Here is a 27,889-nt window from a genome sequence, read left to right as displayed (position 1 = left end):
AAAGGAAGAAGGAACGAAGTCAGAGTTAGAGTCTCTCTCTCTCTCTCTCTCTCTCTCTCTCTCTCTCTCTCTCTCTCTCTCTCTCACACACACACACACACACACACACACGCACGCACACGCACACACACTCCACGTACATTCAAAACTCGGACTGGTCGACTCCTCCAATCTGCCAAAGACGAACGAGCACCCTCCAGACCGCTGCGCGCACCCCGGCTTCCGCATGCACCTCGTCCCCAGCGCGGCCGTTGCAGCCGTGTGTTCCCGAAAATAAAGTGGGGAGGGAGGGTAGAGACAGCTCGTGAAAACACCCAGGCCACACACGCCGAGACCTCCATCTCTTTCTCCGCGTGGCAGTGGAGGCGGCGTCCGCAGCACCCTGTGCGGGTGAGGTCCGCGCGGTGCCCAGGAAGAGCCCACCTGCCGCTCCGCGCTCGGCCCGCGCAGAAAGCGGGTTTCGTCGCTTTCCCATTCCAGCGGTGCCATCTTCGTAGCTGCAGTTAGAGCCTCAGCTCCATCGTCAGCCCCTCGCGCCTTCAGAGTATTCCAAGACGACCCAAGCCGCGGACGCGCGACACCGGGACCTCGCCATGGCTGGGGCGCGCAGTCTGCTCTGTCTGTGGCTGGGCTGCTTCTGCGTGAGCCTGGCTCACGGAGAGAGACCCAAACAGCATTTCCCCAAGTTCCACAGAGCTGTGCCAGACGACCGCACGGCAGGTGGTGGCCCGAGTTCCGAGCTGCAGCCGCATGACAAGGTGTCCGAGCACATGCTGCGACTTTATGACAGGTACAGCGGCAGTGGCAGGGTCCAGGAGGCACGGACGCCAGGCTCCAGGGAACAGGGATCCCAGACCCCGAGCCCGCAGCCCCTGCGCGAAGGTAACACAGTCCGCAGCTTCCGAGCCGGAGCAGCAGGTGAGTGCGCGAGGTGAGACCCGGTCCTGCGAACCTCTCAAGCTTTCGCCCAGGACCCCCGCCGCTTCCTGGGCTTTCCTCGCCCTCCGCAGCTGCCCTCCGAGCCCCTCAGTCCCTTCACGCCCGGTGTTTGTCCAGCTGCGTTCCAAATAAGCTCAGTTTTAGGGTCCCAAGTGAGAGAAAGCGCGGAGCGGTGGCAGGGGGGTAGCTGCAGGAACTGTGTAGAAAAAGGAAAGGGGCGACATCCTATGCCCAGCGGATCTCTTCTCTGGGTGTCACGCACCTCCAAGGGACCGATTCCTAAATCGGTCAGCGGAAATTCCCGTGGGCTGAGTTTTAGTTATGTTTATCCAGAGACCGATGCCATTTTATGCCAACGCCAGGGCCCAGAGAGAAAAGCACACTTGAACTAGAAGCTTTTTGGACAGTCGCTTCTCTCGCCCGCTCCTAACTCGCGCCCTCTGTGTTACTCTATTTGACGCTTTCTACTTGATAGTGTCTTGGTGGCAAGCACACAAACAAAACCAGGTGCTTGGATGTTTAAGCCCATCTGGGCAAATAGGGGATTGTACCATCCATCCTGGCGGGAGGGGTGCGGAGAATTGGGGGAGGTGCGGAAGCCAGTGGATGTAAACATCTCTTGGCATCTGCGATGAAAATTTGCTCATCCAATTTTTTTCAACACAGACCACTGCAGACTGAAATTCATGGCTTAACAAGGTTTCTCCTAGCCCCTATGGTGGTGAAGGGAATAATTTATGCGAACAACCTCCCTCACTTGTGCTAACAGCTTGAGGGAAAGTTTCCTGGATGCTAACTCTGTTTCTTTGCTTTGAGGATGCACTAGGCTGTTTTGTTCACTACATTCCTGGTAAAGGGAAATGTAACTGCAAAGCCTGACTTCGGTAGACCCTTGTAAAACAGCCAAGACTCTCCAAGGAAGGGGCTATGCATCAGTGCTCCATCAATTCTGTCAAAATCACTAGAATGAAATTTCCCCAAACTTTGATATTTAGGACTCCTGGAAAAAAGGGAAACGAAAGCATCCATCAAGGAAAGCCCTAGCAGGATACTGTGAATACACTCTGGAGCTCACAGGCATGATGACATTTACAATAAATGTGAATTATGCTTTCTAATGCAGAAGTCTTTAGCCAGAGTCTGAGTTGAACCAGATTTCACTTTCTTCTTAGAACCATAGGCATGACGTGTAAAGAGCTCACCTCCACTAAGGAAACAGAAACCTGCCCTGCTTTATCCACAGCATTCCAGCCACTTGACCAGGCTGCCAGACAGCCAACCACACCAGTGACCTATCTGTTTACTTAAGTGTGTCTCTGAGGACAGAGCTCAATGAAAGAGCAATGTAGGACTCACAGTGATTAGAAGACAGGGCAAGACAGGTGGCAATAATGAACCCATTCTTAACCTTTATACTCATTTTCTTGCTTATGTTCCTAGGGAATCCTTGAGGCATTCAAGAGACAAACAGTATTTTTGTATCAACAAGTTTCATTTCTAGTATAAATCACAGGTTTTGGTGACAGAATTTGATTTTGTTTTATTCACACGCATCATACAGCTTTTTTATTTAAGCTGAGGGAAACTTGTATTTGGATTTCAATAACTCAGGCAACATGTACTCTGTGGCTTCTACTTATTCCACATACATTATAATTTTAGTGTCTTTTATCAGCCCCACTGTAGTCTTATACCATCAAATGATAAACCCTGATACAGAGACCAGACATCAGACATTCCCTTGAAATGATGAATTCCAGCTTGAAGTATATATACAAGGCTGTGTGCCCTGATAAGAAAGTAATCCCTTTGGCATCCTAGAGACTGTCTTAATGACTTATTCATCAAAGTAGACACTGAGTTTTGTGGAAACTTAAGTGTCGTGTTACCTTATTGGAGACTCCTGGAGAGGTGGCTCAAGTTGGACCCCTTCCAAGAGTGTTTAGTTACCAACGCACTGAAAAGACTTTATTATAAGGCAGCTCTGGCTATAATAAGGCAAGACTCCAGGAAGGTGCTAAGGTTTTCATGTGTGTCTCTCTCACTTTATCCATATCAGTATGTCCATAACACCCTTCACATGATCTGTGTTCTGATATAGGTAGAAGATGCTATTTGCACTGACAAATTAGATATGTATTCCAATTCAAAGTGTTTAAGTTTTGCAACAAAAGGGTTTCTGTGTATCAAGGATGTACAGGTTTTATGGACGGTCAGGTGGTATGCTGTATAGATGAAGTGGCTGCTGATCCAGCCCACTTTCCTAGTGCTAATTCAGGCTGAGTTATAGCCTTAGAGACCTGTTTGGTCTTTGGAACATACCTGGTTAAAATTATTTATTGTTTTAAACCTAGAATATCTTTGGTTGAAATTTAGCTGCTGTGGTCTCCCTCTGATTACTTTCTACTTAAACCATTACTTGATGGTGGGTGGCATCCATCCTAAACACACTTTCTGCTAACCCCTTTTCTCCTCCCTCAACTCTAGGCAGTTAGTGTGCCAAAACCATAAGTTTGGAGTTCTTATAAGCTTTTTTGTGATGTGTAAGTGTTTACATAAAAATGGGTTTTATCCTTTCTTTTGTAAAAGGTGATTTACAAAATCCTTTCTTTTGGAAAAGGTGATTTACAGAGAAGTTCAAACACACCATCAGGAGGGAAGATACAAGAATGTGAAATTAGCTTTTATTTTAATTTTGATTTAAATTTGCCCTTGGATATTATGAGATAAAAGAATATTTTGCGTCAGGTTTTCTTCTTTGTTAATCCTTCAAGATAGGTAATTGATGTTCATTACTTTCTCATTATTTCCATAGTCCCTTAATCTTATTTTTCTTGATTGTAAATGTAATTAATCTCTTCAAATTGAAAGCAATTAAAGCATACATTCTCTTATTAGGAGACTACCCCTACTTATAACATGCAGCTACAAAAAGATTATACTTCAGTGGGTACTTGTTACCTTTAAAAAAATCACACATATCTCATGAATTAAAGTAAACAATATTGGGGTAATCCAGACATGCCAGTGAATATTTTGGCCTCAGTGAGGAAGGAAAGGAATATTTTATCCTAACAGGAACAAACAAAAACTTTAAAAGTAAAGAATTTTGATTTTGACGTTTCAGAAATGCAAGGCTAAAATATAAGGTTTTAGGGGAAGTGGTATAAAATTAAAGACTGAATGATCACCACTCAAATAGGAGCCATTTCTGTAAAATACACAGACCAGTGGGAAAGCACCATTTTTGATGGGTTTGATGGAAGGGATTATAACAACATTTTTATTTTTTTTTTCAAGTTTTTACTTTTATTTTTTATTTTTGTGCTGCATGGGGAGACATTATGGCATTTACAAAAGTTCTTACAATGTATCAAATATATCATAGTTCAATTTACTAATCATTCTCCTTTATCCTCCTTCCCCCAATTCCTAGAATAGTTTCAACAGGTCTCATTTTTCCATTTACATACATGTGTACACAGTATTTGCACCATATTCTCCTTCCTACACCCTTTCCTTGTCTACTCCCCCCTCCCACTGGTACCAACCTCCCAACAGGACCTGTTCTGCCTTCCTGTTCTCCGATTTACAATAATATTTTTTAAACACAGTTATCTTGACATGCTGAGCATTTAGAAACTAGGCTTGAAACTAAAAAGTACTTGGATTATATGTTGCTTTTATTTAAAGGACAATAATACATCTGGAGAAGAGTCTGGATATGCAGCTGCTTTGAATTACACACTACTTTGAATACATGATAGCCTTTAATGAAGTTTTTACTGTAATAGGCAAGACAGTTTTACAATCTGTGACATTTAAAAATCCATAATACCATGAATTCTTGATTATCCATGCTAAATGGAAAGGAGAAAGAGAATGAATTATATTTAAAAATTCAAATTTAGCTCTGTAATATCGTTAGACACATTGAAAGAGACCAAGAAACCATGAAGGTCAATGTAAAAACCCTTAAGTAGATTATTCATTCAAGCAGATCACTCACTCAATATTTATAAATTAAAATACATGCAAAATTAAGAAGGAATTAGAGGGTTACATACATAGTGGAAGTTCATAAGTACTTGATTGAACAGGATCAGATTTTCTTTTCCTTAAATAGGAACATGAATGTCAAATCTCCTTCTGAGTATTTTTGTATTTTATTATAGAATTTTGTATCTGGAAGAAACATTGAAGGAAATGAGTCCAACCACTTCCTTTCATAGTAAAAGAAATGGGCATTTAATAATATTTGCCAATTTTTCAAATATCCTAAGCTAATTGCAAAACCTACTATTTCTAATGGCTTGATCTCATTTTCTAGGGAAAATTTCACAAAAATGGATCTTTAGAGGATGTTAACAGGTGTTACATAAAATTGGGGTCCATGGTCAAATGAGTTTGGAAAGAGTGACCACTTTTCTTTGCTGTGGAGCCTTTCAAGGTCTTTAAATGCTGAGTCCATTAAGAAGAGCACACTTTCTCCTGGAGAGACCATTTTAGAGGACTGTTCTAAAATGTCTAGTTGGGAAAACACTGGGTTATAACCATCCTGACTTGGCAAGAAGGAAGATAGGCAAAATATGGTGAATACCATAACTAAAAACTATCTCAGTTCTCATTTTTCATTTGCTACCTATCTCAGAACATACACTTACACTGTTAGTTTTTGGACTGTGTCCAGTTGGCATTCTTCCTGTTTTTATGTTATAAACTTCTCTAAATATAATTTTAGAGTCTCCCTATCATTACATTTTGTTTTTCCTGTTTCTTTATGAGTTCTTCTTTATTGTTTTCTTCTATACAGTTAATATTGATTAGTTTATAGTAGGTATAGTGTTCTAGAAAGAAAAGTTATGTTATTTGTGGAAAAAGACACCAGAACTCAAACATCACTTTGTTAAATGTTCTGTCACCATTCAAACACTGATAAAGGACACATTTACACAAGACATCTATCAAATCCTTAATTTAATGCCCAGTATTTGTCATGTTTGGTAGATTTCATAAAATCACACCTATCAAAAAGACTTATGACAATTAATTATTGAACAACTTGGCTTACATTTTCTATTGGCTAGTCAGGATTTTTGTGCTACAATATCAATACAAAACTTTTTTTCCCCAAATTTTGATGGTTTTCCCATTTGTTAAATTTGCATATCCTGGTAATCAGTTAGTATCTTGATCATTTTATTTTGGGTAGTTGTAGTAAGAAGTTTGGCATCACAAATTGTCTCTGCTTTAGCTTTCCTATGCTATACAGTAGCATACAGTCAAGTGTATTTTTATGATTATGTTATGAATCTATGAAAGAAAATTTTTTAAATGGAAATATTGACATAGTATTTGTCTACTAACACAGAATAACACCTGCTTTGGACAGTGGTAGGTGATGACAGTGTAACCAAAGACTCCTCATATATGGAATACATTTAGCAATCAATAACATTGCCACTCTATTCCTAAGTCTTAGCATATTGGCATACAAAATATCTTGGTAACACACATTTCCAGGGATGACATTTTTTCAAGGCAAGGATTTCTTCTTATTTATCTAAAATATCAGTAGGCAGGCCATAGTGTGGAATGACCTGTGTGTATTTATTGACTTTTTCAATGACGTACCCGCCTTCAAGGTCTGTCTTCTCATGGCCCCACAACAGTAAGTACCATGCTTGATTAGTAACTGGTAATGTTATGAATAAAAGTGATAGATCCAAATGATCCTATTATATCACTAGCTTCAGTTAGGACTCTTACTTTACTAAGTACCACCAAATAGTCCTTTTATATAACAATTGCACCGAATAACTTTAGAAATGCAAGGTCCCTTGTCCAACCCTCTCATTTTACAGTTAAGGCAGCTGAAGTCTGATATACTTTTATTTAATTCTCCTTCAAAAAACCTTTTAATTTAAATTACAGAAATTGATCTAAAGACTGAATTGAGTGTAACTGCTACACTTAGGTATAAGTTAAGATAAATGATTTTCAAGTAGAAAAAAAAGATTTCTTGAGTTTTTTTGTTTTTCTATTGCCTAAGGCTAAGAGTTAGGAGATTCAGATTCCAATCTTGGCTGAGCTGCTGATTAATAGTTACATAGTATTGTTATTCTCAGTTTCTTCATCTATCAAGTGGTTAAATCAGACGTTTAGTGTCTATTTCAAAGGAAGATAGTGAAACTCAATTGAGGTCAGTGAAGGATTCATTACAAGTTTAGAAGCCCTGTGTAAATGAGGTATTCTTAATATTTTTAATATTTTCCAAACATTTTCTCCTTCTAGCTTCCCACAAAGCCTTAAACATATCTCGAATCTTGATAATAGCATTTGCTTGTACCACACAACATATTTGAATGATAATGTAAAAACAAAGAGGCAGTAGTCATCTTGCATCAGGACCTACGGTATTCCAAACCTACATTCAGCGTGTTACTACTTCTGCCTTGGTGGCTGAGCGGTCTCATAGTACAGCCTGAGCATCACCTAGAAGTTTGTTAGAAATTCTCCAACCCATACCAGACATTCCAAATCAAACTCTGGGACTGCAGCTTAGAAATCTGTGTTTTAACAAGCCATCTGGATGTTTCTGATCGTTGTTTGAGAAATGCTGCTCCACGCTTATGCCTCTAGAGTTTTGAGTATTTTACATTTTAACCAGCACCTGAAATCCAGGATTGATTAGTATGCTATTTCTAGTTTCATCTAGCCCTTTTCGTGGGCATCTCCATAGACCAATGGTTTATTAATTTGCATAATGGTAAGCTTCATTTATTTAGGAAGGTATATTACTGTCTTTATGACAGTTTTTGCCCTGAAAGAGGCTTCAGAGTAAGTTAATCAAGATTGCTTGCCCTTCTCACTCAGCTACAAAGGTGTGTGACCTAATAGATTTAGTAAAAGGAGAATGATGTGAGCAAGGGGCATCCAAAGCAAGTCTAAGAAGGGCAGGGAGTTCTCATTTCACCCTTGTAATCTGAGGACTTGCTGGGGTTTGCCATACAGCTCGAACTCAGTAAGACTTACATTGAATTTGGAGTTTAATAGATAGATAAGAAAAGGTAGTAGGAAAGCTATCATCTAGACAAAGTATCTTTAAAAATAAACTGGCCTTGAAAGAATTCCTGTAGGGCCTAATCGCTTATATTTTAAGTGGCAATAGTATTCTTCTTCATCTACAACTGCTCTAACAATTATTAAAGCGGAATAATGCACTGGAAGGAAACACTGCATAGTTTTTATATCCAAGAAGGGCTTTTACCAACTTTGGAAACTTGAACTTGAAAGATTTTTTCCTTTGGTGCTAAGTAGGAAACACTTTTGAATCTGGTAAGTTTACACAGTTGTCCATTTAACAAATTCAATAAATATTTTTCAAGATAAAGATGCTCCAGATGTGTGAAATAAGTAATAGGAGTTAAAAAATGTATAGGGCATGAGTCTGTCCTCTGAGAGCTCACAGTCTAGGAATGCCCCTGGGTGGAGGCTGAGTAGATAAACTGATTAGTGAACATTTTGCTATTCTAGAAAAACATATATTATATCATTTTTGGCCATGTTTTACTTTGGACATAGAGAATGGTCATTTTCAGATCCCATAAAACTCAGTCATTTGACTTGGCCTCTGGAAGAAAAACAAAAATCTATGACTTTGTGTTCTATTTAGAATCTCTCCATTTTTGCATTTGCCTGACAGTGGAGGGATGCCTAGAGAAACTGTGGGTCTTGACTAAGTGACCAGTGACTTCTGTGTGTGTGATCTTGTCCTAGGAACCCCAGGCCATTCTAGCAGCTGAACTGTGTTTGGAGAAAGAAGTAGGGGGTGGGGAACTGTTCTTGGTAACATATTTTCTGTATGACTAAAATGTTTTCTCTTGTTCCAGGGGATTTAACTAATCATCAGGAATCCATTTAGTCTTTTTGCTTTAAAATCAGATTTTACATAGAAAGCTTTCCATTGTATCATCTTATTCCCTTTGAAAACACTCTGTGTGCGCCAACATGAAGGTGAACTTCCCCTTGCCACTCCATGGACCCTGGGTAGCTCTGGAGAGGAACTAAACTGCTTCCTGACGAGCTGGTCCTAAACTCTAAGTCCAAGCCCTGCTTTCCAAACTGGGTGCTTGGCTTCACCAGATGCAAGTGTTTTGTTTTCAGATTAAAAGAGAAGTAAATCTTCCGCCTTTATCTAATCCCCAAATGTCTTAAAACTTTATATAGGTAGTAGACAAACTCGGTTCCTCTCCAAAACAAATTACAAGCTAGCCATCTCACTTCATTGGACCTGCATTTTTACATTTCTGTAATATGTAGGTTGAACTAAATTTATTTACTCATGAAAAAGCACTTAACTGGGTATACCTTAAGGGTCAAATTGCGTTCTAGAGCCTGAAGAGCATAATATAAAACAGGGCTTTGCCTTTAGGAAATTTATGGCCTTAGGAAGGAACAAATGTGATGAAATGGTAACAGGCAAGGCTAACCAAGGGAGTAAGTTATCATGACATGCTTGCCTCCAGGGGTGGTGACTTAAAAAACAAATCTGGTGGTTGGAGTGTAGCTCGGTAGTAGAGTACTCGCCTACACAGGCCCTGGGTTTGATTCCCCAGCACTGCAAAGACAAACAAGCAAAAAAAAAAAGAAAGGAAGGAAAGGGTATTCCAGAGTGAAGCAGCAGGTAAATCTCAGCAAGTGTGTACAAGAGTGTGGCTTGTTCAATAATCACCTGACTTTTAAACCCTTTCAATTCTATGGCATGGAAAATTCAGACTGTAAGATTATAGTGTCAACAGCAAACCCTAACTAGCTTACTATTAATATATCCCCAGCAAAAAAATCTGGGCTTAGCTTAATATCAGCAAACAGTATGAAAATAGCACCACCTATTGGTAACTATATTTTGGAATAAAAATATTCCTTTATGAAGATCTAGAAATAAAGCTCATCTTGGTTACTTGCAAAGGACCTGAAAGATTTTCTAGTTTACCTTCCACTACCCCCAACCCACCACCCCACTCCCAATACCACACAGGAATCCTCCGGGAATAGTCAAGTTTTGACCTGTTTTCCAAATGCAACAGATGGCTCTCACTAAGTTAACAGAAAGACATGGCTGATATTGGCCTGAATCCAGCCTCTGTTCAACTATCACCTTTAGGTTTCATACTGATCTTTGACACTGGAAATAAAAATTCCAATCTCTCTGTAGCCCTTCATATATTTGAAAATAATTTCCATGTTATTGCTAAATCTTTTTAAAACTCTTCCAGGTCAAACTTATAAGATAGTCTTCAGATCTCTCAACATACTGGTTATTTTCCTCTCATTTGCTCTTTTCCATATTAGTAAACTAATTAAAATGAGAGTACCCAGAATGCTGCTCCAGATATATTTAGATTGGGTAGTATGTAATTAGTGTTTCCTATTACCCAAATACTTTATGCAGCCTAAAAATGCATAAGCTAATTTTGTAAGCTGTTTTTACATTATTATATCAATTTTTTTCTTAGCAATTAGAAAGTCTTACTCTGATTCAACAGTTCTAAATAGATAAGTATCTACTTCAGAAGAATACAAAAAGTGAGCATTAAGGCACTTTTCATTCACTGATATTTAGATTTAGGTATCTGTGTGCATAGATATTTGTGGAACAATCTATGTGGAAGAAAGAGAAACTTAATGCAAACTTCTTGTTCTTAGGGTAAAGATAATTATTTGAGAAGTTAAATTAATAAAAAAATCTTTAAAAATAAAAAAGCATATGAGTAATTGAGTAGATGCTATTAGCATGTATTTCTACTAGCAGGGGAGATATTTATTATCTCATTCTTACTTATTGCTCTATATTCATTTTCTGTATTCTTTTAGTATTTTTGCCCATTGTAAATGTTTAATAAGTGATTGCTGGGTTGCATAGGGGAACATCCTTGACTTATCTGGAAATTAAATACTTTAAGATGAGAAAAGGCAAAAATAAAGTATGGGTGAGAGAAGTAAAAAAATGCTTTATGCAAGGGTGAAGACTGCAAGCTGCTGTTTAGCAGAGCAGGGATCTAGAATAGACAGATGATACATTCCCTAGCCTGCGTGGAAATGACAACAGCAATGACCACAAGTGCTGGGCATCATGTAACACCTTTGATTAGAAGCTGAATGTGAACTGGCCATTCATTTTTTGAACTTGGATGGCTTGGCTGTTTGCTAGGACTTTGAATAACTAGATTAATTTGAAGTTCTTTTTTAATCATTTCTACTTAAACATTGTCAGTACTCCCTAGGCAAATGCTTACAGATATATAGCATTACACACATGCTGTTAGAATTTGTTCCTTCCATCTCCTCCCCACCACTCCCTTTATCTTTAATATTTGGTTCAAAGGTTACTTCTTCTCTGTGTGTCCTTCTCCTACCTGAGCAAAATTAATTACTTCCTCTTCTGCTCCAAGATCATAAACACCTTTGACAGCTAGTGTTATCATGGCATCACTACTTCTACATTACTCCTGAATCCTTCCCCTCCCCAAATACACAGGGTGAATAGGAATATCTATTTGTGCAGTCCTGCAGCCTTGGGTTTCTGTTCTTTGTAGGTTGTGGTCTGTTTATATAAAGAATATACTAATAACACAATGGAAGCTGTTTGTATAATCTCCATGTGATAAGTCCCACTAGCTCTATTATAGGTCAGATTGCTATTCTTGACTTTTGATTGCAGATTGAAATGATTAGCTATAACTGGAGAGAAAATTAAAAAACAATCACCACTATTATCTTTATCTAATATGCTTTCCATGGAGCAAGAATGTTGCATTTCAAGAAGGAAATCCTTTGCTTAATTTACTGTTTGCTTAGCATATTCTTTTTGAGCAAAATCCTAATTCTTTACTGTATTTGAAAAAAATGCCTTTTCACATTTCCTTTTGAACCATGTGACTATAAAACCAGTGGTTATTCTAAACCACCACCAACCAATAGAGATTTAATGTGAACCACAAACACAAGCCACATATATGATTTAAAAATTTTAGTAGCCAGATTTAAAATGTGGCAAGTAACAAATAAAATTATTTTGAACAATACATTATATGTAACCCAGTATATTTAAATATTATCATTTCAAGACATACTCAATACAACATACATTAATATAAAGTTGTATGTTCATTTTCATATGAAGTCTTTGAAGTTCACTGTGTGTTTTATCCTTACAGCGTATCTCGATTGAAACCTAAGTGGCTTATCCCTACCACAATGGGCAGTGTAAATCGGGTCAGTTGCCATTCCTCGAGTCTTTTCTCTGTGCTGTGGACTTTGCCTGCATCCTTTTCATCAGTTCTCACAATTCTGCAGTTGGTGCCATCGGGCTCATTTTATAGATGAACAAACTGGCACTTAAAGAGTTTATGTTGTCTGAGTATTGCTATTGTGTATAGCAGACTTGGGACCAGGTCATAAGACTTTGACTTCAAAATAATGCACTGAACCAAAATGAGAGCAATGGGAAAAGACGATGTGACAAATTCCAAGACATTTTTATGGGAGATGTTGAAGATTAGACACAGGGATGAGGCTCTAACAAACAGCAGGTCACAAGGTGACAGGAAGCACATTTGAAAGAAGGAAACATTCTAAACCAAATGTGGAGGAAATGGGCAGGATTAGTTTACCAAGCGAGACACAGCCCCCCTATCCCTCATCGCTCATTTATTCCCTGCCTGGATGCTTGTGTGGCAATCGCTGGATTGCCACACACTTAGAACAGAGCAGCTTCTCTTCCTTCCATTTTAAACTTCCATCTGCTACATGGCATTTGGGTAAAAGTATATGCTATGGTGACTGTGCTGAATTAAGGCCAGAGTCTGTGAACAATCCTGATGCCATGGCTTTGTTATAAAGGTCTGCCAAATATTATCCTGGTGTCATGGATTATACAAACGTGCACAAATGGCAGTTTCCTCCTTTTCCTTCATACAGTGTTAAAAATGAGTAAAATATGTTTGCCATGCATTTCCCCAGTGCTTGGGGGACTCAGTGAACTCATTTTAAGTTTCCATGTCTTTATAAAAATGTTTTGTTTTTACTGAAACATGTTTTTGATCAAGAACATAATTTCAGGATTGCGTGTGTGTTTCTGGAACAATTATGTATGTGGAACAAGTGCATAGACGAGGGCTTAGACTCCAGTGACCCATCCCAGGATGGGAGAGCCTTGAGTTCTAACCTCAGCCTGACATAACTCATTAGATGATCTCAAAAGAAGGAACAACTTTTGCCTTTACTAACCAATCTCCTGCCCTCTTTCTGTCTCTTATTTCTGACTTTGAAGAACTAGAAATGATCACAATCATTTTTGTCATGCTGTACAGAAATTTAAATTTTAAATGCATAAAATGTCAAGCTTCAGACAAGCTTCACAACAGAAAATTTTCTACATTTTTAATGGGTGGCTCATTTTTTCAGATGTACTAGCTGAATATTGTCCTACTTACCCAACCCATATTGTACAAGGAAGAGAGAAAGAGATAAAATTCCTATAATTCTAGTACTAATCACCATAATAATTTATGCTTAAGAAGCACTAGATCCTTTATGCTTTACACACTTCTGATTTAATTGTGATGACAAATGAGGTAGCAGAGTCCCATCCAGGGACCCAATCCTGTTGGTTTCCAACAAAGGTTGGGTGTGGACACTTGCCCCAGACATCAAACAGAAAAGTACTGGTGGTAAAGTAAGAAAGAAATTTAACCAATACAACCATAGTGGGTATATTTCAATCTAGCATCTCAGTTCATCTTAGGGGCACTGACATGAGCCTCAGGTCTAAGTAGAGGAAAAATTGGATCAAGGAGTGAGAGGGATGTATGAGTAAGCAGTGTTGGTCAAATTGTGGTCTGATTGGTCACCGTATCAGTCTTGGTTCTCAAAGTGACTCCAAGTCCTTATCACTGGAGGAAAAAATCCAGGTCCAGTGAGGTGATTGTTTATGCTTGGAGGGAGGCAGCCTCAGTTTCCCTCATGGGGTAATTGCTCCCATTTAGAGGTGATCACATCATGAGGCAATCTTTTCCTTCACTGCTCCTGGAATCCAAGGTGAATGCAGGTTTAGGACAATGACCTCAGGCACCTTTTCCAGCAGAGGTCTGGAACAGGACATTGTAAAAGCTGACAGTAAAGTACCTATGTGGCTCTTATCTTTGTGCCTTCAGCCTTGAAGGAGGATGAGATAGTTCAGATAAATTTAGGGCTAATCAACCTGTATCACCAGTTTTTAGACAGACACTCCTTAAGTCATTAACTTGCCTGTCAGTAGAGTAGAGCAAGAATCTGACCCAAAGTAAAAGAAACAGACATAAAAATTAAGGCAGAGGTACGAGGCTTTCTTTTGCTATTAGTTACCTTATGGGCTCAAGTGAGAAGTCAGTGCTTTTTAGCAAAAGCATTTCTAAGTTCCTTTTGTAATATTATCTCCATTTCATGAATGAGAACAAAATTAACAAGCACCTGAGCTACTATACTTTTTTTTTTTTTAGCGTACTGGTGTTTGAACTCAGGGCTTACACTTTGAGCTATTCCACCAGCCCTTTTTTTGTGATGGGTTTTTTTCCAGGTAAGGTCTCAGAATTATTTGCCTGGGCCAACTTTGAACCACAATCCTCCTATCTCTGCCCCCTGAGTAGCTAGGATTACAGGCCTCACACTTGCTAGAGGTCTACCTCTTGAGCCACAATAATCTGGTTTTTGTTTGTTTTCCATGTGTGGTACTGAGGTTTGAACTCAAGCTTGCTAGGCAGGTGCTCTACCACTTGAGCCATTTCACCAGTTCGAACTAGCCTTAAATCAAGGTGAGTCTAAAGCCTCAGAAAGGAAGCCATCAGTACTTTCTTGAATTTGTGGATAGGTTTCAGTAGTCCCAGAACTCTTAGTGCCCCCCCACACACTAAGTTTACTGCTGTATTAGAATTTCTATGTGTTTATGATGCTTCAGTAAAGGAAAGAACTAATTAGCAAAAAATCCTTTGTTGTAATCTTTTTCTGGCTTTTAAATTTATTCCTCTTTGCTCTTCATTTTTCCCCCTACTAGGAATCTTAAAAAACAAGAGTCTGCATAATTTTTGTTTTGTATTATTTTTTAAATTGAAGTAGAATTCAAAAAACATGAAATTAACTATTTTAACGTAAATAATAAAGTGGCAATTAATACTTTTACAATGTTGTCCAGCCATGAATTGTATCTAGTTCCAAAATATTTCCATCATCCCAAAGTAAAACCCCATAATCATTAGGGAATGTCTTCTCATTCTCTCTAGCCTCCATTCCCCAACAAACCCTGATCTGTACCTATCTCTACAGACTTAACTATTTTAGATAGTTCTTGTAAAAGAAATTAATATATGACCTTCTGCATCTGTTTTCTTTCATTTAGCACAATGTTTTCAAGGTTCATCTACATTACAGCATGTTTGAGTATTCATTTTTTTCCAAACAATAATAGTCTGTTTTGTAGACATACGACAGTGTGTTTATCTGTTCATCCACTGATGGTCATTTGAGTTGATTTCTGCCTTTTGGCTATTGTGAATGTGAGTGCCTATCTTCCGTTTATTAGGAGTTGTTGAATCATGTAGTAATTCTATGTTTAAATTTTCTAGGAACTACCAAGCCGTTTTCCACAGTAGCTGAACAACTTTACATCTATACTAGTAATGAGAGAGAGTTCCAATTTCTCCACATCCTCAGACTTTCTGGGCATTTTTGTTTGTTTGCTTGCTTGTTTTTTATACCATATTAGCATATATCAAAGTATACACAATAGTAGTTTTGATTTTATTTCCTAATAATTAAAGATTTTCAGCATCTTATCATAGCTTATTGGCCATTTATATATTTTCTTCAGGCTTATGTCTATGCAGGAACTTTGACCCTATTTTATTAGTATTTTGTTGGTTTAACTACTATTTGTGTACTCTTATTATGGTATTAAACTTATCATATATGGCTAGCAAATATTTTAATTCATTATGTAGAGTGTCTTTTCACTTTCTTGATAATGTTCTTTGACATGTAAATTTAAATTTTGGAAAATTTAGTTTATCAATAAATGTTTTGATAAATATTTTTATTTGATCACTAACCCTTTTATTGTCATATTTAGGAATCCATCATCAAATCCAAGATCATGAAGATTTACTCCCGTATTTTCTCCTAAGAACATTATGGTTTTAGCTCTTATATTTAGGGTCCTAATTTATTTTGCATTTTTTAAATGTGGTATGAAGTAAGGGTCTTGTTGACTTCTATTTACTTTTTTTTTCCTTTCTAGGAACTCTTGAATGCAAGGGATTACATATTTTTAATCTGACTTCTCTAACCAAGTCTGAAAACATTTTGTCTGCTACACTGTATTTCTATATTGGAGAGCTAAACATCAACCTGAGTTGTCCAGTGTCCCAAGGATGCTCACATCATCCTCAGAGAAAACACATTCAGATAGATCTCTCTGCATGGATCCTTAAATCTAGTCAAAACCAAAGTCAGCTCCTGGGTCATCTGTCAGTAAATGTAGTCAAATCTCATCGAGACATCATGTCCTGGTTATCTAAAGACATCACTCAGCTCTTGAAGAAGGCCAAGGAAAATGATGAGTTCCTTATAGGATTTAACATAACGTCCAAAGCATATGAGCTGCCAAAGGGGTTGTTACCATTTCCAGAGCCTTATATATTGGTGTATGCTAATGATGCTGCCATTTCTGAACCAGAAAGTGTGGTGTCAAGCTTCCAGGGACACCGAAATTTCCTCACTGGAACTGTGCCAAAACTGGATAGCCACATCAGAGCTGCCCTTTCTGCTGAACGAAGGAAAAAGCGCTCTACTGGGATCTTGTTGCCTCTGCAGAACAATGAGCTACCAGGGGCAGAGTATCAGTACAAGGAGGATGGAGTATGGGAGGAGAGAAAGCCCTACAAGACCCTTCAAACTCAGCCCATGGAGAAGGGTAAGAACAAAAAGAAACAAAGGAAAGGACCTCACCAGAAGAGCCAGACACTCCAGTTTGATGAACAGACCCTGAAGAAGGCAAGAAGAAAGCAGTGGATTGAACCTCGGAATTGTGCCAGGAGATACCTTAAAGTAGATTTTGCAGATATTGGCTGGAGTGAATGGATTATCTCACCCAAGTCTTTTGATGCTTATTATTGTTCCGGAGCTTGCCAGTTCCCCATGCCAAAGGTAGCCATTATTCTTTCCCCTGTACTTACTTCCTATTTCTGCAGGGTAGAAAGGCAAACTGAGTAAAGTGAATGCGTATGTGTGTGTGCGTGTGTGTGTGTGTGAGAGACACTTATTTACTACATTCTAAAGTATGATAGGTTATGTGATTATGCTTGGCTTTTCTGTAATGGTTGCTAAAGTAAGATGAGGTCAGCAGTTGTATGAAGGATATGAAACGTTTTCATGTTATATATAAAGTATGCATTTTATGTTACTTCCAAATGGTGCATTTTTAGCTATATGATCATGTGTGAATCTGTACGTGTCAGCAGTAAGCAAGCCCCAGGTTACCACCTGGTGATCACTGGGGGACATTCAGGGAATTAGTGAATATTGTGAAAGCAAGGAGCTATTGGGATTGATATCCTTAGGCATAACAGCTTTTTTGGTTAGTAGTTCCTTGTGAGATGAGTTGTTCCCGCAGAGGTCAGGATCAGGGTTTGGCTAGGTAAACTGGCCTAATGAAATCCACCAGATGCTTATTTCATTTGCTTCCCTGCAAAACATCAAAAAAGAAGGCAAAATAGGATTTGATGAATCTGTAAACTTCTTCCAGGTTCAACCATTTCTTCCATTTTAACCTGTCAGAAATTACCTATGTCTATTCCAAAATCAGTGAGAACTGTATTTTATCATATTGGTACTCAATATTCTGACAAACATTTTCAGAAGCCTTTCCAACCCCACCTCTATCTTGCAAGGCAAGTTCAAGTGACAGTTCACTTTGAACGTAGAGTATAAATAGTACACTGTATAGCAAAATACAGTCATGCCCTCCAGCATTTGGTTAAGCTTATTTCTGTACATCCATTCTCATTTTGAAAGAATTTGAATTTCTATTATACAATAAAAATGGACTCAAGAAACAGAATTCTTAAAGGAAAAAATAAAAGGTCTCAGGGTTGTTTTGTGATTTTTTTTTTAATTTTTGCAGAACTTGAATGAATTTTTGTTATTGTTTGATAATAAAGAAGAAAGATCTTTACCTCCAAGAGTGACCAATTTCTGCTCATATGAGCATTGGATAACATACATATAAAAGCAAAGCCTAATTGCACAAGACCTGATGAACCTTAGGTCCAGAAACTTGATTGAAATCCCATCTTTCTTGTTAGAATGTCTCAGAAAGATGAGCTTTTACATTTTCTAAGATCTTGTCTTTTTTGATGATTTCATGTTTTGTAAACTCAAACACAAAGTAAGGATTGTATACACTTCCATGTATATGTATACACTTTGAAATATATATATATATATATATATATATATATATATATATATATCTTCTTTAAAGGTTAACTCCACACACAAAAAGATGACAAATGTAATAAGCAGAGATGAATCATTACTTTACAGCATGGCTTGCCTTGTGGTATTGAGAGGCAGAAATGGATTCAAAATCTATTTTTAAGTCCAGGATGACAGGCTTTAGGTGGATCTTGGGGTTTACCAAATAATTTCTCCCATTTTCATAAGCTGTAATTTCTCCTGGGTAGCCTGAGGAAGAAGTTTTTCTATTCTCTCTGGACTCCAGCTTTCAAGCTCCAGAAAGCAATACTAATGTGAAAATATTCAATTGGTTCAAACTCTGGACAAACTGGCTTAGTCTCTTCCCCATTACAATTGCTCCCAACTGTCCCCCATTCATCTTGGCTCTACCTACTTTTACTATTTATTAGTCCTCTGTTACTTCAGAAGAGCTTCACTATAGTTCCCAGTATCTAAAGAATCATAATTTGAAATCTAATGAAGGATGAGTTAAGAATAGCAGAGATAGATGTTGGTGCAGCAGAATAATTAAATATGAATGCTTGGTCATAGTAGGGCTTCTTAAGCCTTGATGGGCTTTTAAACTTCCTGGAATCATATTAATATGCAAGTTCTGATCCAGTGGCTATGCAGGTAGAGTCTAAGAATCTGCAGATCTAACAAGCTCTGAAGTGGTACAAAGGCTACTAACTTATAGATTGCACTTGGAGCAGCAACACTGAGAGCTGAATACTTTTGACTCAAATCTTGGTTCCACCACTTACCAGCACTGGTTCTTTGGATAAGTTATTCAAACTCTCTACCTGTTAGTTTTATCCTCTTTAAAATTTTAGGGTAAAATACCAATAAAAACAATAGTGCCTACACAATAAAAATGGGGAAATGAGACAGTAGTATATGTAGTAATCACACAGTAAATATTTGCCATTGGCATTACTAATGGCTGTTGCAGAGACTGAGGAAGATAGAAAATGAGCACCAGAGACTGAAGAAAGACTACATAAGGAAAGGGAGCAAGAAAATGAAAGCTTTAAGGTGAGAAAATGTTTTGCAAGTGTTTCTAGTCCCTTTTCAAACATCACAAAGCTGAAAATAGTATTCTCCCAAGGGCTCAATAGCCTATGAGTTCTTCCAGTGAGGTTCCATTAGAGAATCAGGACAGCATCCATTGCAGCAACTGGACTCATCATAATATTTGTTAAAACTTGGAATGGCATCAGAGCTCCAGGGAGACATAACAGGGATAAGTATGGAGTTTTCTCTCTGAGCTTGAGCTTTCCTTCTGCCAAGTTGAGAGTGGAAGTTTGGCTGTTACAGAGTTCTCAATCTCTCATCACCTTGTGTGGATCTGCTTAACTTTTAAAGCTTTCTAGTGGCTCCCTTTAAGTCTTTAAGGCTTTGTACCTTTCAAGTGGTACAATGAGCAAAAGAATGGGAAGCATGAAGTAAAGGGAAGGCATAGTTAGTAAGTATTTCTATTAGCACAGTGTCCAGTAGGGCAACCAGAGTGAACCATGTAAATAAAAAGTATAGTTAAACCAACAGAGGGAAATGAAAGTTTCTGACCAGATCAATACATCACATATGGAATAACTGACGTGCCAAAGAACTTTCAGACTTCACATACACATTTTGCCCAAGAGGAACATTCTCCCAGACCAGACTCTTCTGTTGGCCCTCCTGTTTTTGGCCTCCTGGGCAAAAGCCTGCTCTATATGGTGGGGCTCTTCGTCTGCAAAAATTGACAACCTGCTTTGTAATTCAGAACAGCTGTGCTCTGCCTTTCCCAGATTCCAGGCTTTGCCCTTTCACTGATTCCAATTAGATAGTTTCTGGGCCATCACACCCATGTGGGCTGGACTGGAGCAAAACCTCATGGCCCAGGTCAAGAATGAAGGCTCTTAGCCGATGACATACTCTCCCCTGCTAATGCACTTGTAATCAAATTCAACTCAAAGACATACACAGCTTGGCAGGTGCAGCCCTGACCACTGTAGATTTCATTCACAGACACAGCACTTTGGATTTTTCTGATTTCTAGCCCTTAGGGCCAATCTGTTCTCCGAGAGAGACTCTTGGAATTCTGCCATAAGATGAAAAATACCCATATGGCTAAAGCCAAGTTCTACACCTCTGCCTCCCTCACCACCTTAGCAGAGATGGAAAACAGAAATTTCAAATGAAAATGATTGAGCCATTGTTGCTGACAGAGATCCAAGAAACTAACAACGGTTAGAGGAATGAAGTTATTTTTGCATGGAATTGTGCAAAAGCTAGGAATAGCAAAGATATAGACTTAGGCAGCAAATAATCAAAATACTTTGAACCAAGTATCCTACATAAAAAATTTCTCATTTGATGAGTTCAAAATGATACAATCTCAATGAATTTCTTGACTTTGCCAGTTCTAATCTCTTGGTGATGAAGATGAACACTAAACACATTGTCTTAATCTATTGAATTCCCTAAGTAAGAAAAAATTATCTGAACTAATATTAAAGACATGTTTCACATTCCTTAAAAAGAGAGAGTGACAAGGGAAAAAGTGCAGATTTGCATTTGTGGTTGATATATTTTTTAAGTTTGTTACAGAGAGTCATGAGAAACATGATCTGAACTCAAAAACAAATAGAAATTATTGACTGATAACATGTTTCACACAAGCAAATTAACAGCACGGGTCACTTGTGCATGACATAATTATTCCTAGTAAAGGCAGCTCGGTCAGAGGATTCTCCATAATGAAAGCAAAGGGAAACACCCTAGTAATCTGAGATTTTTGTTAGTTCATATTAGTTCCTGATAAGAAACACCAACCCCCAAATCAAGGGATTGTGCCTAATTCCAGTGAGTCCATGAGAGACTATTCATACACTCATAGTTTGTGAATCCATCATTTCTGAGTTGGAGCTTTAAAAAGAGGACAGGAATTTTCCTAGGAAACACCCACAAATATTTTCCGTATCTACACCAGGTCATTTGCACGGAATATTTTATTTTTATTGATGGGAATTATTTTCACAAAATAGGTACAGCAGAGGGTTTGCTTTTTCTTTCATTTCACCCATTTAACAAATATTTTGTCAGTGTCCAGAGCACACACTGTTCTAGGCACTGAGGACAAACAATGCTTGAGCAACGTATTTATTGCTCAAGTATTTATTAATCAAGTCAATTGACTTTTTATGAATTGTAAATATTATAGAGGTCATCGAACATTACCAATAACAGAATAATGTCAGAAAATCTGGTTTAAAAATCTTTTGGGTGGGGTCATGGAAAGCTGTTTGGATGATTGTGTCTTTAGAATAGCTTTAAATCAATGGAGAAAAATAGATGGAACAAAAGTTCTTTTTAGAAATTACCAATACTGATGGAATAATAAACAATGGCTTTTGACTTCTATGGTACAATCCTGATGACAGTTTGTATAAAGTACACATATTTTGTGGAGAGTTTTGATTTTTGTTAGTCCATATTTAGTTATACAGAATAATGAGTCTCATTATGACATTTTAACACATGCATACAACTTGCTTTGATCATATCTACCCCCTCTTACCCTCCCTTGCTCCTCTCCTCTCTCCCCTATTCTCTTTCCTTTTCTCCAATAGTCCCCCTATAAAGTACATATACTTTTGATGATGGGGGCATAAATATGCAAAGTAGAAGAGCCTGATCTTTGCAATCAATTAAAGTGAATTAACTGAAAGTTAACTATTCTTTATGTATATACAGTCTCTAGGAACAGAAAGAATGGTACAAATCAGATTTTCCCTTTATCTGCCAAAAAGGATCCTCTGTTCCTTTTCTTTTTTCCTTTTTTACAATATGCCAGATTCTATATTATTTTCTTCTTCTTCTTTCCCTTGTATCTATCTTTCATATCTTAACTTATCCTTGTTCTCTGTGCTGGAGTTTCAGGAGTTTGAAATTAAAATCCCAGTTCATGGGGGCAAGGGTGCCTCTGAGCTATACGAAATGTCTCAGAATCCTAAAATTATAGCCAGACTTTTGGGTTAAATCCTATTCCTGACTTGATTTGGTCTCTACAAAATCCCCCTTTTTTTCATGCTGGGGATCAAACCTAGGCCCTCACACATGCTAGGCAAGTGTTCTACCACTGAGCCATACTCCTAACCCTTAAATTTATATTTCAAAATGTGTTTAATACAAAACTAATTTCATCTACATAAGACAGACATTGATGAGAACTGATGTTGAAAAGTGTGACTTTTGTTCTGGAGTTCTTTGGACCATTCTGGCACTACTTAACATCCTGGGCTTAGAATATTGACTCCTCCTCCAATGAATGCTTTTATGGAGAACAGAGCTGTATGGGACTTTATAAGTAAAACCATATGTTTCACATGGATGCTAATGGTCCCATTTGGCATTTTCTCAGGGAAGAGATTGAACCCAGACTTCTTTGGTCAGACCTCTGACATCCATGGGATAACCTTACACCCCCTAATTTATTCCCAGAGGACACAGTCCACTCTTAGAATGCTATCAAGCTTAAGTCTAAACCCATGGACCAACGGTGACCCCCCCAGTGGTCAATAGTGTAGTCTTTTTTAACTCCAATTTGTGTTTCTGAGAGTTGAATAATTGCATTAGTGAAATAGTAACCATCCAATTCATCCTCTTGGCAACTGTTACCTGAATAATCCAATGCCCCTCTGCCCTGCTTAGTTCTATTTGAACTACAATGCATAAATACCACTATATCAGAGATAACAATTTTCTCTCTGTTAAATAGGATGTTTGTTAGATGTTTGGTTTTGTTTTATTTATTTATTTATTTATTTTAGCTTGAACTCAAAGCTTTGTGCTTGCTAGGCAAGTATTCTACTGCTTGATTCATGCATTCAGCCCTTCCTCCCCCATCCCTCTGGTTATTTTGGAAATAAGGTTTTGCTTTTTGCCCAGGCTGGCCTGGACCTCAATCCTCCTATTTTATGATTTCTACCATACCTGGAATGAAAGATACACATCACCTCACACAGCTTTTTTTCCTGTTGAGATAGAGTCTTGGTTCTTGGGACTTTTTTTCTGTCCAGGCTGGCCTAAAACTGTGATCCTCTCAATCTCAGCCTCCCAAGTAGTTAGAATTATAGGCACAAGCCAGTGCCAAGCTAGAGTTCTTTATAATTAACATAGCATCAAGACCAAAACTTTCATTGTTGCAATCCTGTTATTGAAAACCTTAGAGAATCTACTTATCAATGGTGGTTTTGTTTAGAAGGTACTAGCATAAAATTCCTGGAACATAGCAGGCACTTAATAGTGATAATCAGTTTGGGGTGGCTGGATAGGAGGTTGGGCTGAATGTGCAATGATGCAGGGTTTTCTTGAGAATTCTTGGAACAAATTCATATAAGTGTAATGAGGACTGAGCAGAGGGAAAGCGGTTCCACCTAACACATATGTTTTTCTCTTGTTTTTTTTTCTAGTCTTTGAAGCCGTCAAACCATGCTACCATCCAAAGCATAGTGAGAGCTGTGGGAGTTGTTCCTGGGATTCCTGAGCCTTGCTGTGTGCCAGAAAAGATGTCCTCTCTCAGCATCTTATTTTTTGATGAAAATAAGAACGTAGTGCTTAAAGTGTATCCTAACATGACTGTTGAATCCTGCGCTTGCAGATAACTTGGAAAAGAACTCATTTGAATACTTAATTCAATCATTAGTTTATTTTTATGGACTTTTTTTTGCACTGCCAATGCATTTTGTCCCAAAAGATTGTTTTTTAATAGTCTGAAGAGAAGGAACAAATAGATTGAAAATTTCCACCAAGCAGAACTGGACTGTATTTGTTTCTGAATGTAACCAAAAGCAATATTTGGTAAATGTGGACATCTATTTCTTTTAATCACAAAAGAAAAATTATCACACAAGCTGTTTGTCAAACTGTTAGCAAACACAGTGATTTATTTTCGTAATGGGATTTTGAATTAGATTGGAAAACCGTGAGAGCTTATCACTTATCTCTGCTCATCTAATGACAAAGAGGAATTAAAAAGTAATTTCATGTTTTTAAGTAGGCTTATGACCTCAGATTCCTGAGAAACTCAGCAAGTGCTAAAATGTCCAGTCAATCTCGATGTTTATTTTAAAAGTTTATGAGACTTGCTTACCCTTGATTTTTTTTCCACAAATCATTGTGTGAGTTGAGTGTGTGCTGAGTGTTAGTGTGTGTGAACACATGCCAAATACCTGTGCCCTCTGTAAGAAAGTTCATTTGATCTGGTTCTATAACTCAGCTTACACAAGATTCTGTTTTTTTTAAATTTTATAGTCTAACAAGCAACATTCACTTACATGAACTTTACCAAAAATGACAGAATTATATGCAAAGAGTGACAACCTGACCCAACCATTTATTTGGAAATACAGGTGTTTTCATTTCATTGCCCCTCAGAAAAAAGGAACCAGCAACTCAGTTTTTGAAAACCCAGATGTAATTCTTCTTCTGTACTTCTTTTTTTATAAGTATTTTTACTTGTTTTTCTAAAATGAATTCAAAAATCCTTTCTGAAGCCATTAAATGTTTAGCTCTCTTGCTATTCCTTTCCTTCCTGTGAAGTTACCCATAAATATTGAGGCCTCAAAACAGATGGATTATTACAGATCTCTTTAAATGACCAACTTAATTACAATCATATATTGGATATCATTCTTCAACCACATCCAGGTTCAGGCATTCTTCACATAGATCAGGGCTTTTGTCTCAGTCATGGAATCTACACTTCGGTAGAGCTCACTAAAAAAAGTATCCACCAGGATAGGGAATCAAATACAGACACTGGTTTGTTTTTTCCATTTTCATTCATCACAAATATCTTCTACTTTTGCCCTTGAAAATTATTTTAAAAATATTTCACTCACGTATTCACTTGGGAAGTAGAACTGATTTCAGGCCATGGATGGTCATTTATGTTGTATGTGTGTTTAGTCCTCATCTTAGGTCAGTCTCAGCTGGTGATTAAAAATAAGTGAGCTGTTTCAGAAGATGTGCAATATCAGAAGATAAGGGATTTTATTCCATCTCTGCCTGAGCCTATCTATGGTGGTTCAGTCATCTAATAAATATTTATTGAGCATCAATTTTGTGAAAGGCACTGTGTTAACTGTGTGTCTTAAGTGTTAACTGTGTGTCTTAAGTGTCCTCTGTGGTACAATTAAGAGACTGACTACTTGAGTTGGATGGCCCTTTTGGAGCTGAAGGTTGGATTTCTAACAAGCTATTTCATACATATCTTCCTTGAAGGGATGATAGTGATAGGTATAAAGGCACTGCAAACATCTCTGTTCAGAAGCCAAATGCAGGAGCAGCATTTGTGTTTGTAAATGAGTGTAGCCTTCTCTGGTCTAAGTGGTATTTTATTGGAAGCCTATTAAAAGAAGATTGTCATGAAAAAAAGATCTTTGCCACTTCTGAAGTACACAAGAATTGGTGTGGATAAGTGTTACCTCTGAATGAGACATACAAGTTCGAAAAAATGAATTGTCTGGTGACTAAGCTGCTGGCTTTCTTCTACTGCATTTTTTGTTTTAGTAGCATAAAGTTAAAGATTCAAACTGAGATAGGGACAAAATTACATTGCAATAATTTTTTTTACAAATTTGAAAGCAAAATCATAAGATCGAAATGGGCCAAGGTGGCTGTCATACACTGGTCATACTGTCTTTCAACAAAGAAAATTTATTTTTCCTAGGAAGATTTGATAGAATTCTTAATTTAGTTTTTCCTAAAGTTGTATCAGCCAAAATCTCTGGCAATTCTTAGTCTTACTGCTCAGCTTTCTATATACAAATATCTGTCATTTTTCTTAATTTGAATCAGTGCCTGCTTGTCATAGATTAAATCCTATGATGGCCAAAAAGTCCTCTAAATAATAAAAATTTTCAAGCATCAACTAATTATGACTTTATGTTAAGTAGTAATTGATATAAAAAAATTAACCCACAGTGAACGAGCTTTAGCAATGGAAATAAATTTCGCTAGTAGTTATCTCTGGGTAACTTTTCAACTTCTACTGAATGAATAACATAGTAGGTTACTAATGGAAAAAGTTTTTATTCCCAGAGAACAAATAAGTACTAATTTTAAATACTGGGGGCAGAAATAAATGCACTATCATCTAATTAATAAAAATATGTAAAATAAAAAGTTAAATAAGTGCCTATTTTTCAATTTGTTAGGTACTAATTTCTATACACTTCCTACATGGCCTTTTGGAAAATCTGATAATAAATTGACATTAATGAGAAGGAAGTTACATTTATAAATGCCATTTCTTAAATCAAGTGGCCCTCCTCCCTCTCCAGCCACTGCCCTAGCCATTCCAGTCCCCAGTATGGGACACACACACACGTTATTGAAAAAACAAATTCTTTTTACAATAACTGCTTCTAGAATTCCACTTAAGGTACTACCAATGTCAATACACCATTTTAAGAATACTTCGTTGTAATCCGTGTAAATAATATACAATTTATAGAATTTGGGGTTGTATAATATAAACTGGAAGATTGGATTCTTCAAATCTCGGGGCTACAGTATTCCAGGTTAATTTTTATATTCACCTACTCTATATTAACGATGATCATATTCATTAAGATAAGGTTTTTACCTTAATATTTATGTATAAAACTCATACATCCCATTTAATATTTTCATAGGCAACCATACATGTGTAATACTACCATCTGGCTGGCATACAAGTTTTGACGCAATTACATTCTGCAGTTTTCTCTTGCTCTTTTCACTTTTCTCTGTGTTAACAAGTGACTAATGCCTGGACATTGACTTCCTGTAGAATCAAGGTGGAGTTAGAGAATACCTGTGCACACCTGATGTGTAATATTAAGTAGGAAATTAAGAATTCTTGGGTAAGTCTGACTTTTCTGCATAGCTTTTCTTCCTTTGAGAATTGTATTTTAATGTAGTTTTTAAGTGATAAAATGACCCCATGTTTCTAAAAACTATGCCTTCCCTTCAATTTTTCATACTAGTTTCTATAAAGGTTTTAGTGGAGAATTTAATGCTTGTACAGTTAATGGCAATTTAAAATATATATATTATATGTATATGGAAAAACTTTAAAGATGCTTTTAATTTATTTAATAACTGTTGCCTTCCTATATTGGTAAGAAGTTTCATCCTTAGAAGTTGAGAAAAACTTCTTTATTACTATAGTTCATAGAAGCAAAATGAAATTTGGTTGTTTAGTTAAATCCACTTAGAGAGTGTATCACAGTGAAACTGTGAGTGAAACTGTGAGAGACACTTCACTACTGATGTATTAAGCTTTGCTGAGTTTGTATCATTTTCCTCAAATAATGAAGAGCTTTTCATTATACATTATGGAAATAAAAATTGCTTGACTGAACATTTT

General features: G+C 37.5%; 1 protein-coding gene across 1 annotated transcript; it reads left to right on the top strand.

Annotated features, from left to right (window-relative positions):
• On the top strand, positions 1-27,883 carry Bmp3 (bone morphogenetic protein 3). Its single transcript, XM_020187950.2, has 3 exons — positions 1-918; positions 16,271-17,178; positions 23,946-27,883. The coding sequence occupies exons 1-3, from the start codon at positions 594-596 to the stop codon at positions 24,135-24,137; spliced, it is 1,425 nt and encodes a 474-aa protein (XP_020043539.1). The 5' UTR covers positions 1-593; the 3' UTR covers positions 24,138-27,883.
• The last annotated feature ends 6 nt before the right edge of the window (positions 27,884-27,889 follow it).

This window comes from Castor canadensis, chromosome 9, assembly GCF_047511655.1.
Source record: "Castor canadensis chromosome 9, mCasCan1.hap1v2, whole genome shotgun sequence".
Lineage (NCBI taxonomy): Eukaryota > Metazoa > Chordata > Mammalia > Rodentia > Castoridae > Castor > Castor canadensis.
Note: the sequence above shows the minus strand (reverse complement) of the source record. Positions and strands in the feature narration are given on the sequence as shown.